Source organism: Mustela putorius, unplaced genomic scaffold (genome assembly GCF_011764305.1).
Source record: "Mustela putorius furo isolate JIRA1106 unplaced genomic scaffold, ASM1176430v1.1 tig00003859_pilon_pilon_pilon, whole genome shotgun sequence".
NCBI lineage: Eukaryota > Metazoa > Chordata > Mammalia > Carnivora > Mustelidae > Mustela > Mustela putorius.
The window spans coordinates 33,179,985-33,196,103 of record NW_025422011.1 but is presented as its reverse complement, the minus strand read 5'-3'; the positions used below and the strand labels follow the sequence as shown (position 1 = coordinate 33,196,103).

Below are 16,119 nucleotides of genomic sequence, written 5' to 3'. Positions count from 1 at the left end.
CAGGAAGATAAGGATTTTCAGAGGTCTTGTGTGAGAACCCAGATCAGGCATTGTGGCCTTTCTTTCCTGCTTCACGCTCTAATTCTTCTGTTCCTAGAACACATCCCACCAGAAAGCCTATGACTAAAGGACTTTTGGTGTCACTGAAATAGGAGAGACCAGCAGAGTGTGAACCCATTAACAAATAGATCTTGGATTTAGGCTGACCCTTGGGGTGGCTGTAAGGCCCAGGACAACCTCATCGAGGAGACTGACAGCAGACATCCCTACCCATCATGTCTCCTGAGGTGGGTGCGGCCCTTAGCCAGAGAGTTGCTTGTGGACTCGACCTAAATCCTTTCTCCTGGCACTGACGTGGCTGGAGCTCTAGGGCCCCGGGTCCCTCTGTCCACCCACTAAGTGTCTCCTGGCTCAGGGAGGCACTCTGAGCTCTGACTGTCCCATCCCATCCTCTTTCCTGTCAGTGTTTCTTGCCTAATCTTCTGAATATTAAAATAAACCCAGGAGACGTCAAAAAAATGTATCTTGGATTTAACTTCTCAAGTCTGAAGAAGTGGAAGAGAATAACGGTGATGATAATAGTTAACATTTATTGAGCCCTTACTACATTCCAGGAAGTGTTCCAAGAGTTCTCCATGAGGAACTCATTTAATCCTCACAACAACCCTATCCAGTCAGTTTATGTACCATATGAGGAAACTGAGGTACAGAAAGGTTAAAATGACTTGTGCAGGGTCACACAACTATGATGTGGCAGAGCTGGGATACAAATCCAGGTATCACAGAGGACATAAGGGGAATCTTGGAGAAGATGAGCATCATGAAACATACTCGTAGAGAAATCTTTCACAAGACAAACAGAGAGAATGCATTCTTAGCAAAGCACATTAGGAATTCTGGGAGGCAGATACTGGATCACTGATGCTGCTTGAGTCGCCTCAGCTCCTCGTTGGAAGCCCTGAGTGAGGGTTTAACAAACCTCTGATACTTGCTCCCGGATCACCTCAAACTCCAGCTTTGGTACCTCTGTGGCTGCCAAAGCCTGCCTTCCTCAAGCCAAGTCACCTGGATCTAACGTCAGGGTTCTGGGCACATGTTCTTGCTTGGCCACCATTACCATCTTGTTGTATCATCCACAGCTGTGTATGGTGGACAGGTGCCATGCACACACATTGGTAGTGTGTCCCAAGACCAGTTTGTGGTCACACAGCAAGATGGCCACAAGGCTACAGAGGGCTGAGCACAATACGCCTGGCCAGGGTTCACCACAAACTCCTACTCCAACTGCCACACTGTCTTGCTGGATGTGGTCACATCAGTAACACACTGTCCTGCCTGCAGCTTCAGTTCCATTTCCTGCTCAGCAGCTATTAATTTTTCTTGAATCATAAAGTGTGCATAATAAGGCAAAGCTAGCACCAAAGCTCAGATTTTTTTTTTTAAGATTTTATTTATTGACAGAGAGAGAGCACATAAGCACGGGTAACGGCAGAGGCAGAGGGAGAAGCAGACTCCCTACTGAGCAAGCAGCCTGTTGCAGGGCTTGAGCCCAGGACCCTGAGATCATGACCTGACCCAAAGGCAGATGTTTAACTGAGCCACCCAGATGCCCCCCAAAGCTCAGATCTGGGGTAGGTTCGTGTTTCTGCTTTTTGCACTGTGGAGGGAGAAGACAGAAAACGCCAAACTGTGTCTCAAAGTTATCCCTCAATTGCTGGATAAACTATAGGATCAGAGGGTGGTCCAAGTCAGGGGGTGTGGTAGCTCATGGAACTATATGTGCTGAAATACTTCACAACATTACAGTTTGGGGACTCTCCCCCCTCATTCTTTCAACTCCTTTTCCCTCCTGTCTCAGCAATATAGAGCCAACCTAGCATGGTGCCTAGACCATTACAATGAATGAATGAATGTACAGGCTGGGGGTGTGAGTATGGGTGGGTGTGTTTGGACAGATTCAGAGCACTGTTGATGGTTTGAAAAGACCCAATCAAGGCCATCCCACTTGGTCATTAGTCATTAGACCAGGAAGAGAGAAGGAAAAGATCTAAACAGATACGTTCTGAGGGCTGTACTGAACAACATGCAATCAATCAGTTGTCAAACCACAGCCCTGGTCCACAAATCTCACTGGTAACATTCCCCCTTAAACTGCAGTCATTTAAGCTCCAAAGCAGGGAGAGGACAGAGACACATGTCTACTCCACCTTAGAGCCACTAGGTGGCGCCTGTCCCAGAAATTGCAAAACCACTTGTTGACAGCTTGGAGCTCTGGTCAGCCTGGGGTGAGAGGAAATGTCAAGGGCTTGCTGGGTGGGTCGAGGAGCTTACCAGGGCCTGTGCTGCCAGCGTAGGTTTGAGGAGCCGGTGAGTACCCAGGAGAGGCCTGGATTGACGACTCTAACGATGAGCTCACTCCACCTAAAATAGCAACTCCTTCTCACCACCTACTCATCCTGTATCATTTTGCCCTTTACCTTCTTTAAGCAGTTATCACACTTGACTTTACAATTTGTTTATTTTCTGTCTCCTTCCTAAGAACCTAAACTCTACAAGAGCAAAGACTTTATTTTGTTCATTATAGCACCACCTGTCCCTGTGGTACCTAGCACTTGGTAAGCCCTCAAGAAATATGTTGGATAAATGACCAAGTGAGTGAACACATAACAAAGAACTATTAGTAACCAAGGTCTGTGGTTGCATTCCCCTGAGATATTCTGAAAACCAAATAATGCTAAGTTATTGTCATGGTTTGCAGCAGGTGAATTTTTGTCCCTTTTATTCAGCTAAGGCAACCTGGATGAGAATTAGATTGGTTTCATTTTTCTAAATCTATTTTGATTCTACTGTGTTTCCTGGAAAGTGATCCCTGCTGAGTAGTTAGGTTTTTTGGCTGTCTGTCACAGGAGCAGACTTGCTGGGCCATCAGACCCCTGAGGATGGTCTCCTGCAGGCTGATCAGGATTGCCTGAAGGGAGAAGGAAGCAGGGAACCACAAATACTCAGGAAACTCAAGCTGGGTTCACAGTCCCCTAGAGTAGAAGATGCCACAGAAAGGAAGCCTCACCAAGGCTTCTAATTTCCTGTGGATGGGGCTCTCATGGCTATATCTAGGACCTGGATTTGGAGGATGGCTTGCCTACCAAGAAGGCCATAGCTAGGCCAAGCCTCCCTGAACTTGGTGAAGAACTGCTTTACTCTTCATCTAATCCATTTGCCTCCCAAATACTGGCTAAGAGTGACAAAGACTGGAGTAAGGCTGTCAGGACCCATCCTGCCATGAAAAAGGAAGCAAAGATGCTGACAGCCCTGGTAAGAAGCATCCCTTCCGGACTGAGGAGAGGACTGAGGCTGGGCTTGGTGTTGGGGCCCGGATTTCCCAGTGCCCAGACCCACCAGCTGTCATAGCCTGCAGCAGGCAAGAGCCCTCGAGCTTTCCCCATAAAGATCTGCCCGAGGGCAAGTGAGTCCGTGCCTTGTGCTGGGCAGCCACGATCTTTCCCAAATTACCACAGGACAATTTTAAGATCACCTGCGAACCTAATTCCAGTGAATTCCTCAAGAAAACACACTTAACAGCTCAGAGAATGATTCAGAGGAAGCAATTTTCCACAGTGAAGATAATGATCTGGTAGTGTGAAAAGGCAAACACTCTTTTATTAGCATTGGAAACTCAAGGGAAACGTTGCTAAATCCATAAATGCAGCACTTGAGTAAACGGCTCAGGAACAATATCCACAGCTGGAGAGGAGGACTTGTGCAGATTCCAGTTCCACTCAGACTCTTCCCACAGAACGAGCTCCCTTGGAGGGCAGGGGAAACAGCTCTAACCTCTTCCTTTTGACTGAACAATCAGCTCCTCCAGTCCCGGTCATGTGCCCACACAGGGAAACCCAGAATGGAGAGTGCCCTGGTCTTCTTTATGTCCGTACTTTGCCCAGGTGTCCTCAACCTCATGTCTCATGTCTTTATTCTGTGACATATTCCAGCGCTGACCTCTTCTGGGACTTCATAAAATCAGTTGCCTATCTGAACTCTTGAGTTTGGATTCCTAAACAGGTACCTCATACTTGATATGGCCCATCTCCTCCAGCTACCAGTTGCTCAGGCAACTAGGAGGTCTCCTCGGTGGCTGCTTCTCCCTTCCCCTCCATCCAGTTCTCATGCAAGTTCTTGACTCTGCCCTAAAACAGGTCCAGAAACTTTCTCTCGTCTCCACTCCACACCCTTAACCCAGACCACCTCATCTCCCACCAGGATGACGGCTTGGTTGGTTGCGATAGTTGGCTGATGGCTCTCTGCCTCCCCACCTTTTTCTGAAATCTATCACACAGTAACCAGAACTATCTTTTTAAAACATAAATCAGCTCGTCCCACTCCTTTGCCCCAACCCCTCTGAAAGCTTTACAACATACCAAGAATGAAACCCAAACCTCTTGTTCTAGATTCCAAAGCCTGATGTGCTCTGGCCCCTGTCCACTTCCCTTGCCTCATCTCGTCCCACTGCCTTCTCACTGGACAGTGACCACACACACACACACAGGCTCCTGCCTGTCAGCCTTTGCACTTGGCCTTCCTCTACCTGGAGCCCTCCCCCCCCCCTTGTCCCAAGCCTGGTTCCCTCTGGCCATTTTCAGGTTGAAATGTCATTTCCCCAGAGAAGCCCTCCACAACCCGTAATTCTAAAGTAGCAACGCAGTCATCTGTCTTGTTAACCTACCACATAACACAATGCTAGCTGATACTTTCTGTGGTGACTTATTTGTTCACTGGCCACCTAAAATGTAAGTTCCACAAGAGCAAGGACCCTGTCTGTCTTGTCACTGTGCAACCCTAGGGCCTAGAACAGGGCCTGGCACAAAACAGACATTTAATAAATCTTTATTGACTTGTAGGTAGCAACTGTAGCCACAAGCAGCCAGTCTTCCATAGCATCTCTTAGGGTGGTTAGTGGAGATAGAGAGGGTGCTTAGGAAGGGCCTCAGCTGCTCACACTTACACCAGGAGCAGAGCTCTGGTGGGCAGGCCTGCTCCTGGAGGGGGCCTCCTTCCAACCCCCAATGCATTTCCATCCCTGGCCTTCCTGTGACACCCGCAATACAGAACCACACAGTCAAGAACACAAAGTTACCAACGTGCTTGGACAGGATGGCACGGTTCCGCTCACCCCACCCCACACTGGGCAGGTCACTGAACCTGGTCGTATTACATTTCAACTTTCATTTTATGATTAGACTCAGAAATGTAGGCAAAGTTCTGCAATGACAAACTCCAAGTGCTTATTTTGAGGATTATTTTTTAAAATAAAGATGTTTCAATTTTTGAAAAGAAATTTGGAAATGGGTACTTAGGACCCATCCAAATAAAGAAGAAAATTTTAATTAGAGGTGGGTTTTTTTTTTTTTTTAAATCAATGTTATGGATAGGTTAAAAAAAAACAACAGGTGAAACGTGAGCTCAACAATAATGAAATAGTCTTTGTTTGCTTTAGAAATATTTGTTAACTATTCTTGAGTACTTTGGTGTTGAGAGTTGTGTGTCCAGAGTTAGTCTGTTACTGAAGTAACAACATCATAGTTGTTTGTTCTCAGTCCCCTAGGGAATGGCAGCTTGTTTGATAGGGTTTTTTTTTTTTTTTAATTCACTGTAATAAGATATTTACTTATGGATTTAAATTTGTAAAAATTAACTGGTATTTAAAATTCTAGATTCTGCGGGAGAAAATGACTGTGAAGCCCCACTGTGCTGACCCAGTGTTGACCGCAGTACCTAGACAGCGGGATTTGTGTAGCTGCCTCTGGTGGTGGAGTGATGGTTAAGAGAAACTCGGGGTCTGTGAGGCAGTACTTCTCCTAACTGTAGGTGATTCTCATCCACCAAAGAGATCAAGTCCGCCCTGAACTCTCCAGGCCCTAACACCGTGCCAAGCAGGGTACCAGAAAGACAGCTGAAGGTGCTAAAACCAGCACTGTGCATTTGCCGCCGAGCAGAAGCTGGACACAAGGAAGGCCGTCCCCAGAACTATCGGATCATGTCTCTGGAAGTGCTTAATTTTTATCTTTTTATCTCTAATTCTGTTTTAAGTACTTTTTTTAATGATCACTGCTTAGAACCCAAGTTCCTGGCATCCAACGAAGGTCACACAGGCTGGAGAAGGCCACAGGGAAACGGAATCCTCCCAGGTCTTAGGTGAGGCCTGGTGCCCGGAGCACTCTCACTTCTTCCCTCTCTCCCTTCCTCCCTTCCTGCTCTGCCTGGTCACAGCCTCGGTGCAGAGGGCTCCCTTAGGGAGAGCCGGGCAGGAGGAAGCTGAAGTTTCAGCCAAAGCAGCCCCTTTTGTGGCCTCCTTTCCACCACGGCCTCTGAGGAGGCCTTGAGGAGGAGTGAGAAGCAGGAGGGACTGGTGAGTCTCGCCTGAGCTGACTAGAGTCCCGCTCAGCCAGCTCTTGATGCTCTAAGACCTCTGCCCACAGCAGTGAGAGGTGGTGGGACTCACTGCCATTCTCGGTCCACATCCACAATGCTGGCAAAGAAAAACCAAGTTCAATTTACCAAAATATCTGTATTATCTATAAAAATTGAACTCTAATGAGTCACTGCTACGGGAGGCAGCAATATCCAACTATGTTGGCCGCAGAGGCAGACAGCTGTGTCCCACCAGCCCACAGGCAGAACGTGTCACCGGGGGTCCCGTGGGCGGGCTCACTTGTAAGGCCTCAAGAACCTGGACACTTTGGAACGCAGCAATCGGATGAAGGATCTTGGAAACATCTCCCGGGATTCCTGGGCTGTGTACTTGAAATAGTTCTGGGGGTGGGCCAGGACGTCAAATAGAGCCTTGATCAGTTTCTTATCCTAAAAAGAACAGAAGTTCTGTTGCTGGGCCAAAATACTTAAACATTCCAGCATTTTGCCAATGGAACTATAATGGGCCCAGTGTTGGACAGTAGGTTGATTAGCTGAGGAACACTTTGGGAAAATTGTTTCTTCTGATTTTTATCTTTTCTCCAGTTTTTATCTTCCCCAATTTTCTACAAAAAAGGTATTATTTTTATAAAGGAAAAGTGAATATATATATTTTAAAAAAAAGGTTTTCTTTTTCTAAACCAGATGAGCCACAACACTGGGATTTGAAGAGTACTTACAGGGTTAGTGATGTGGCAAGTGTCTGATGATTACTTATAAGTATCTAAAATTTGGTGAACCTTAGGCTTGAAGGATAAACAAGGAGCCAAACATCTTCAACCATCTGGAGAGTGAACATGGAAACATGATCTGCTGCTGGCTTATGATCAGCAAGTTTCCCACTCTTTCTCCACATTTTTCCAAATGTAAACAAATACAGCTTCACTTGGCAACACTGAGGACAGCCACCTGATTTTTTTTTTTTTAATTAAGTCTAGTGAAGATATAAAACTGACCTCAGCCCAGAGCAGGCTTCGTGTCTGACAGGTGGCCAAATGCAGCAAGAGTAAAAGCTTCCTCCAGCAGTGCTGGGAGCTCCGTGGGTGCCGGGTGACTGCAGTGTCCACCATGGCTATGTACTCACCTTCAGTATTTCCTGATGGTTCTCAGAGGCATAGAGCCTGCCATCTCGAACTATGTCTTCAATGAGCTCCTGGTAGTCCTCTGTTGGAACATAGGACATAACTGACATTCAGAGGGTTTTATTATTTCCAAACTCATTCTTTCCTTCATTTTAAAATAAGGTTCTGAGGAATGCCTCTTCTGTAGCTGTTATCTGAACAATGACTACTGTGATACTGAGAAGGTGAGCAGAAGAGAACTTCCGCAGATACCTACCATCATAGCCTCACACCGACCGGCCTCTGCACCCATCTCTTCTGCTCCATCTTCCCTCAGAGGAACCGTCTATGCAACCCGGTCAAGGCCCTTCCTCTACTTTATCCACCGACTCCATCTTCTCTCACCAAGGCAAGGACATTGGTTCAGTAATTCTGCCCTTTCTTCCCTACATGATGACATTCTCTCGCCCGACCAGGCATTCCCATCAGCACATAAATATGCTATTATGTCTCTAATCCAGAAAATGTCCTTCCCCCCTTGACCCCATTTCTCCCTCTAGCTTCTATCCTACATTTCTGCCCCCTTTATCGCAAAGTTCCTCAAAAGAATTGTCAACAGTCCCTCTCTCCAGTCATTCCTCCTCCCGGATCTACTTCCTCATTCAGTTCCAGGATAAGACACTCTGATTTTCCTCCTCCCCCACTGGTCACTTTGTCTGAGGCTCCTTTGCTTTTCTTCCTCTTTTCCCTGACCTCTTACTGTAGGAGGGACCCAGGGCTCAGTGCTTGGGTCTCATCTCTTCTGTCTATTCTCACTCCCTGCTGGCCTCCTCCAGGCTCGTGGCTTTTCTCTGCTCTGCTTCTCTGCCTTCTGTCCTCCCCCCTTTCTTCTCTCTGCCCTCATATTGTGCAAAACAATTGAGTTTCTTACCCACCAAGGAAGACTCTTTTTCACTTTTGGGGGGAGATGGGGGGGGAGAATTTGGCTGGCTGTAGAGGGAAGAAAGCCACGTTCATTTTCTTATTAATAATTTTTGGTCCTGACGTATACGTTAAATGCAGTGTACATCACATAAGCTGTCTCTGAATCTAAACCCCCACCTTTCAAAGTCTAGCCTATTTCCTACAGTCATAATTCAAGCCAGGCATATGCAAAACACAATCTTTTCCAAATCCCAGGCTGAAAAGAATGCCTCTTTATATGCATATCATGTACAGCAAAAACCAAACAAATCATAAGAACATCACTGGAATTGTGTGGGAAGAGTTCTTGAAAAAGTTTCTCCTAGTCAAGTGATGGTAAATGGAAACTCGTTAGCTCTTCTTAAGAGCTAGTTCTCATAATGGCTAATTGAATACATGTACAACCCCACTGGGTACCCTATGCGTGTGGTGTCTTCCTTCTTAGTCTTTTATTTTAATGAGTATAAAATATGAGGAAGGGGACTTGTTTCTCTCGAATTCTTCGGCTGCAGAGTGTCTTCCTGGGTGAACCAGCTCCTTTGGGTGATGGGTGTTTACCCAAAGGAACACCAGCTGCTGTGCTGTTTTCGGGTGTAAGAGAGAGCGGAAGAGCTGTTGGCCGCTATGCCAAAGCTTCCAGACTGCTGTCAAAAAAATCTTCAAACGGTTCTCTCCACTCTTAAGAACTACTGTGTTTCGTCACTTGCTACAACTGTCATGAGAAAAGCAGTCGGGTGTTGTAGGTAAGAACTCGGGCCCTGGAGTCCCGAAGACCTAAGCAGTGTTGTCCTCCTGCAACCTCAGGCCGGCTGTCTACATTAATCTCTAAGCCTGAGTGGCCTTGTCTATAGACCCAGCTATGAATCGTGTCTACTTCATGGGTGATCGTGAGGAATGTGCTTGTCAGAGGCACTTAGCACATGCCTGGCACTCAGTACACGTACTCAGTGCATGTCAGCCACGACTACAACTCTCCCTGTCCTCCAGGGGTCAGTGAGCCAGTCTGTAGCAGTCTCCCTTGCCCCTCCCCCTTTAAAGATTGATTTATTCGAGAGAAAGAGAGAATAAACAGGACCGGGAGAGGGAGCCAAAACCCTCAAGCCGACTCCCCACTCAGCAAGGAGGCCAACGTGGGGCACAGCCCCAGGACCCCAAGATCATGACCTGAGCCAAAATCATGAGTCAGCCGCTTGCTGACTGAGCTACCCAGGTGCCCCAGCACCTGCCCCTTGTAAATGTGATTTCTATTCTTCTGGGCTTGGAAATCAGGTATCAAACTTGTCTGAAATATGTGTTTAAAAAAAAAAAAAAGATTAAATAAGCTCTGTGTGAAGACCTGCAACAGTTTTCAAACATTTTCTTCTGTGATGTGTAAGACACGTTCTCCTGGGCCTAACCGGGGTGATGTGTGATCTCCCTGGCTCAAGCTACAAATCTTTATTTCAGAAAATAAGAAAAACATTACCATGTTTTCGTGTGTCAGAAAGGTAGAGCTGAAAACAGACAGACTAAAATATGTGAGCTTTATTGATATTTATTCTGGAGTCTCTGTGTCTTTTTTGGTTCCCTCACTGATTCCAGGGAGAGGAGGTTGTTGGCTGGCTGCTCTTGGGCAGATGAGGTGCTCTGTCTCTCTCAGCAGAGCCACGTGGGAGGAACTGCTGTCCACCCAGGAGTCTGACCCCAAGAGCCCCTGTCTTGAGGGTTTGACATGGTTTCAGGCACAGAGATGATAATCCTGGCTTTTGTAACATGTTAGAAACAAACTATGTGAAATGCTTTTATAAAATCCATAGAACAGTATCTTTCCAAAACACCTACTTTTGACACTTCCTGCCTAAAAGCCTTCCACACTGCACTCCAGGCTCATCAGCAAACTCCATACCCTTCTCATCTTGTCTCTCCCTTCTAAGCCCCATGCACCTGACCAACTGACCCAGTCAGGCTATTAATCAGTCCCCACACATATCAGGTACTCTGTCCTGCATCCTGTAGCATTCTCTCTTCCTAATGTTCTTCCTCCCATTATAAAAACAAAAACAAAAACAAAAAAACTCATTTTCTTTGAAGATGCAAATCTCTTGAGATTTTGCTGTATTCTTTCCAAATACCCATGCAAAATTAATTGTTGCCCATTCTTCTCTCCTCACACAGAGCTCTGTATCTGCCATATTATAACATCTATGAGCTGTGTTTCACCACTAACCCTGTGCTTCCTAGCAGCTTGCCCAATGCCTGGCATAGGAGCTGCTTGTTAAGTATTCATTGAGCTAGACGGATGAATGAATAAGTTCATGAATGAACAGATGACTTGTTCCTCACTGAATTATGACATCTTCTAGGACAAGGTCCAGTTCATTTTGTATGCCAAGCAAATGTTTGTCAACCAAGGTCCAGACTTGGGTAGGGCCCTAGTGGTCAGGTGGACCACCCCTTTATTTATCAAGAGGAAAAGAAAACCAGAGAAGTCATCTGAGTGGCCCCAATTCACACAGCAAATTAGTAGTGGAAACTGGGCCAGAACTTGAGTCTTTTCCTCCCCTCCTCAAGATGCCGTATAATAAAAGCCACAGTCATAATAGGCTAGTATTTACTAAGCATTTACTATGTGCCAGGCCCTGCACCAAGTCCTTTTGGTCTAATGATTATCCTCATTTACACATTAAGAAAATGAGGCTTAGATGGGGCAGCCACTCTGGAAAACAGTATAAAGTTTCCTCAAAAAGTTAAAAATAGAGCTACTCTATTACACTACTGGGTATTTATCCCAAAGATAAAAATGTAGTGACCTGAATGGGCACATGCGCCCCAAAGTTTATAGGCCCAATGTCCACAAGAGCCAAACTATGGAAAGAGCCCAGATGTCCGTTGACAGATGAATGGATAAAGAAGATGTGTTATGGATATACAATAGAATACTATGCAGCCATCAAAAAAGAAATCTTGCCATTTGCAACAACATGGATGGTGCTAGAGGGTATTATGTGGAGCGAAAAAAGTCAGTCAGAGAAAAACAATTATCATGTGATCTCACCATACGTGGAATTTAAGAAACAAAACAGAGGATCATAAGGGAAGAGAGGAAAAAAATTAAATAAGACAAAACCAGAGAGGGAGACAAACCATAAGAGACTCTTAAGCATAGGAACCAAACTGAGGGTTTCTGGAGGGGAAGGGTGTGGGGGGCTGGGGTCACTGGGTGATGGGCATTAAGGAGGGCACCTGATGTCATGAGCCCCGGGTGTTATATGCAACTGATGAATCACAATCTCTACCTCTAAAACTAAGAATACACTGTATGTTAATTAATTGAATTTTAATTTTAAAAAGGTCAAAAAGAAGGAAAGGAAGGAAGGGAGGGAGGGAGGAAGGGAGAACAAGAGGCTTAAAGTTGGTAAGTAACTCACACAGAGTCACCCAAGAGATTAGGCCAGGGCTGGTCCATGTTCTTACCCATGAAGCTATGCTCACTTGTATTTATTTTCTGAAAGATCTTTCCATCCCTATAGACAGGGTACCCAAATGCCTGTTTAAAATCTGGCATTTGTGAGTCAGCAACATCCTTTCTCCGTATCCTACCTGCCTTTCTGAGCATGTGCGCTTGTCAGCAATCCACCAGGGGTTGGTTTGACTGAACACAGAGAAGCTCCTTGCATGGGATGGAGCATGAGCCTCACAGTGCTTACCATCGTACGTCACGTAAGGGACCTGGAAGCCCCTGGCACTGTTCCCTTCGTTGGACTTGAACTGAATCCACAGCTTTTTTGATCTGGAGGTGAAGGCGATGGGCCGTTCGTAGGTCTGGCAGGTCTCATATGTTGTCACAGAATTGGATGAAGCTGCCAAGGAAATTTGGAGGGGGCAGGCTTCAGGACTCATCCTGAGCAGACAGACAGCAGCACTCATCTTTGCAAACACGCCATACAACAAGCGATGCTCAAGAGCTCTGCAGCCCCTGCTTTGCCGTCACAGGGGCCAAAGCCCTGGAAATGGAGAGGACCCAGCTGGCGACCGTAGGCCCCCAGGGAAGGCTCACTGAAATGCCCAGGGCTGAACAAACAGCAGCAGCCCAGGCCCCAGTGCTCCCTGAGGGAGTTGCGGAGGGGCCCTCTGATTCCGGAGCTACCTGCTGCCATCCAGAAAGAATCGCCACCTAAGACTGGGCAGGCAGGGCGGGGCCCACTTCACAGAGTTTATCTCACGTAACCCTCAGAAAACCATAGCAAGTTGTGTGGTTGTTAACTCATTTACAGAGGGTTTAAGCACTTGCCCAGGGTCACTGAGTCAGTATGTGGCTAAGTCAGCATTCAAACCTACACCTGACTTCAGACACTGTAACCACTAAGAAAGAGGGGCCGACACACAGTGTCATTATTTCTCTCAGTGCTTTATGAATATGAACTCTTTTATTCCTCACGATGACTCTATAAGGTAGCAATTATTGTTATCCCCATTTTAACAGACAAGGAAACTGAGTCACAGAAAGATCCAGAATATATCTCCAAGATCACAGAACTAACAAGAGGTGAGGCTAGGTTCCGATCCAGACAGTCTGGCTGCTGGGCCCGCTCACTACACTGCCTCGAAGTTGTGTTGATGGTGGCATCTCTCAGTGGACACTGGGTCATGAGCCAAGATGGGAGAACAGCCCCTCCTGGCTGGACTCTGACCTTAGCTTTTGTCAGTCCCCAAGCCCGAGTGGCTTCCCATGGTAAAGCAAGTGGTGGGGTTAGCCTTTGTGAGCTTCACTGGCTCTCTGTGACCTTGTGGAATAGAGTCCATGGTAAGGCCAGTGGAGAAGACTGGCCTACAGAATCACTACCTCTGGGGTTCAGCAAGAAGCCTCAAGAGGCAAGGGGCCCAGCAAAATTGCACAAATTTTTTTTCTTGACAAATGCCATAAACTTGTGTCCCATTTCTGTTCTGATATGGAGGTGACGCCCTAGACTTGCTGCTCACATTTAAAGCTGGGGAGCAGGCCAGCAGGTTTCCCCACCAGCCTTAGAAGGGGAGGGGGGCCGAGGGAGGGGACGCACAGGTTTTCCGCATCACCAGGTAGTCTCCACAGTCGTCTTCTATGGGCAGGAAGATCTCAGGGACCACAATTAAGATTCGGCGTTTGGGCGGTGGGTTGATGGTCCATGTACACTCGGTGTTGGCTGGGTAATTGCCTGGGTAGTTTGGGGATTCAATGTATCCGGTGAAATCTCCCAGCTCCCCTCCACATCTTCTGTCTGGAAGGGGAAATGCCATGAATCATGAGGGCACAACACTGTCATGGCCACCAGCAGCTCAGCTGATGAAAGCTGCTACATCCTATTGTTATCGAGGCATGGGGCCCGCAGATGGTGCCATTGTGGAATTAGTGTGTCCTGTAATGCCTAGGGCCCCCCAGGGGAGCCCAGCTACACTAACCCCTCTCACAGAGCTCACCCTACTGAGTCCCCCTATGAATTACCATTTTCTCATTAACTTGAAGGTGATCTTGAACAGGCCCTAGTGAAACAAAGGACAACTTCAGTTTTCAATATTTTGTTTACAAATTCTAAGTGCCAGGGGAACCCATGACACAGAACTTCTAGGTCTGTCAAAACAGGAAGAGCAGAGCTTACTGCTAAATAGAGGACATTTGACCCCTTCCTAGAGACCTTGGATGAATTCATGATCGCTGTTTTCTTTCTCTTGTCTTTCTGGTCAAGACCATATTTTATTTTTGGTGTGGAAGAGAATTCCAGTAAAGTATCAGCCAATATGGGGCATGTTGGATACTCACCTCTGGGAGAAACACACACATTTGCACATGCGCACATACACACACACACACACACATATACACACACAACCAGCTCGCCCATGTCTTCATTCACTGAATCTTCACTCATCCAACGTATGTTAGCAAAAGTTCTGGGGGGTTCAGAAATGAGAAAGACACAGTCCTTGCCCTCAAGGAGTTTACTGTTTAAAACTGTCAGTGAATGTGTACAAGAGAGGATGTCGAAGGGACTATCTTTCTCCTCTCTCATTGTAACTGGGAATTATTATTCCCTTTAGGAAAAAAATAGTCTTTTCTTCTTGGAAGAGGGTCAAGTGGGGAGAGCCATGGAGCTCAGAAATCTGCCTTCAAGTGTGATGGACCCTCTGAGGATCTGCGCCATGTGGCTCCTAAGGGTCAACCAAGGGTGGGGATGGGAGGGCAAGGAAACTGATTCCATCTGAGTATAGGGAAAAAATCTTCTTCTTTTTAAGATTTTATTTATTTGTTTGAGAGACAAAGAGAGCATGAGAGGGGAGAGGGTCAAAGGGAGAAGCAGACTCCTTGCTGAGCAGGGAGCCCAACCCAGGACTCAGTCCCAGGCCAGGACTCCAGGATCATGACCTGAGCCAAAGGCATTCATTCAACTAACTGAGCCACCTAGGCACCCAGGGAAGAATTTTCCAACACTGTGAACCTCAATCCCAAATTCCTCTAGTGTGGGGAGACCTCCTTGCTCCCCTATACCACTGTCTGACTGACACTAGATTAACTGTGATTTACTTCTGACCTCTCCTGGAGAATTTTCCATAATGATTAAAAACCAGTCAACCAGCCAACCATGTGACAAGTCCTTGAATGATCTGCTTCCCCACTCCTATAGGATATAAATCCAACTCCTTTGTGTGGCGTTCAAGGCTTCCCTTTTTAATCTGCCTCAGATTCCCCTCAGACACTCCATGGTCCAGGTTCAAAATGCCTTTCACTTTTCCGTGTCTGCTCTTCCTCACAGCTGTGGTCTTAGGTATAAAACTCTTTGTCCTGCCCTCTCCCATGCTTTCCATCAAAACCTTCTCATGCCTTCCAGAAGCCTTTCCTTATCTCTCCAGACAGAACGAAGTGCTCTTTCCTCTGCAACCCCACAGCCTGTCTACAGGGCCAGGGACTTATTCTGCTTGTGGTGTCTAGCACATAACAGGTCCTCAAACAATGTTTGCTGAACTGAAATTCTGCCCCTGAGAGGGAATGTTAGCAAGGGAGGGAATGTTAGCCTGTCAAGGTGCCTGGAGGAGCAGCCAGGATCCACACGGGTGAGTACCTGGGGGCCAAGCCTGGCTCTCCTTTAGTGCCGACATGCGGTGCTGGGAGCTGGGATAGCAGTGTCCTCATGGCTCTTGGTGGACGTGAGACCCTGGCCCCAACACCCTCCCCACCAGCGTCAGGTAGACCCAGGCACTTTCCTCTGGGCCAAGACTTTGAAAGACTTAGAGAGACCTACCTTTACACTGCGTTATGTTTGTGGAGCCATCGAAGTCAGTGGTAGTATTTCCTGGGCAAGAAACACAGTTATCTTTTCCAAATTCAGGTTGGTATGTCCCTGCTGGGCAGCGAATGCATCGGTGAGTGGTGGTGTTGTAGAAATGTCCAGGTGAACACTGAACTGTGCGGTGGGGGGAGAGTGGAAGGAATGAAAAAAAAAAATAACAAAACTGTCTTTTCATCATCGGTGACATAAATTATATGCCCAAACGAAGTACTGCTTTCCTACTAATCTGGGGCTAATCAACACTTAATTCCCTAAATAGCCGGCTTGGGTGGGACTTGTGACTCATGACGCTGAGAAAAACACAAAGGGAACAAAGTACGAGTGTATCTTCA

General features: G+C 46.8%; 1 protein-coding gene across 3 annotated transcripts in view; it reads right to left on the bottom strand.

The window, feature by feature from the left end:
* Window positions 1-3,632: 3,632 nt before the first annotated feature.
* Window positions 3,633-16,119, bottom strand: part of SCUBE2 (signal peptide, CUB domain and EGF like domain containing 2) — a 70,185-nt gene continuing 57,698 nt past the window's right edge. For all 3 annotated transcript variants that reach the window (XM_045065848.1, XM_045065847.1, XM_045065849.1), the window contains 5 exons: window positions 15,740-15,901; window positions 13,526-13,723; window positions 12,176-12,328; window positions 7,550-7,629; window positions 3,633-6,855 (listed from right to left, as the gene is read on the bottom strand). In XM_045065848.1, coding sequence (XP_044921783.1) covers window positions 6,703-6,855; window positions 7,550-7,629; window positions 12,176-12,328; window positions 13,526-13,723; window positions 15,740-15,901 — 746 coding nt within the window. In that variant the 3' untranslated portion in view covers window positions 3,633-6,702. The remainder of the gene's footprint in view (window positions 6,856-7,549; window positions 7,630-12,175; window positions 12,329-13,525; window positions 13,724-15,739; window positions 15,902-16,119) is intronic.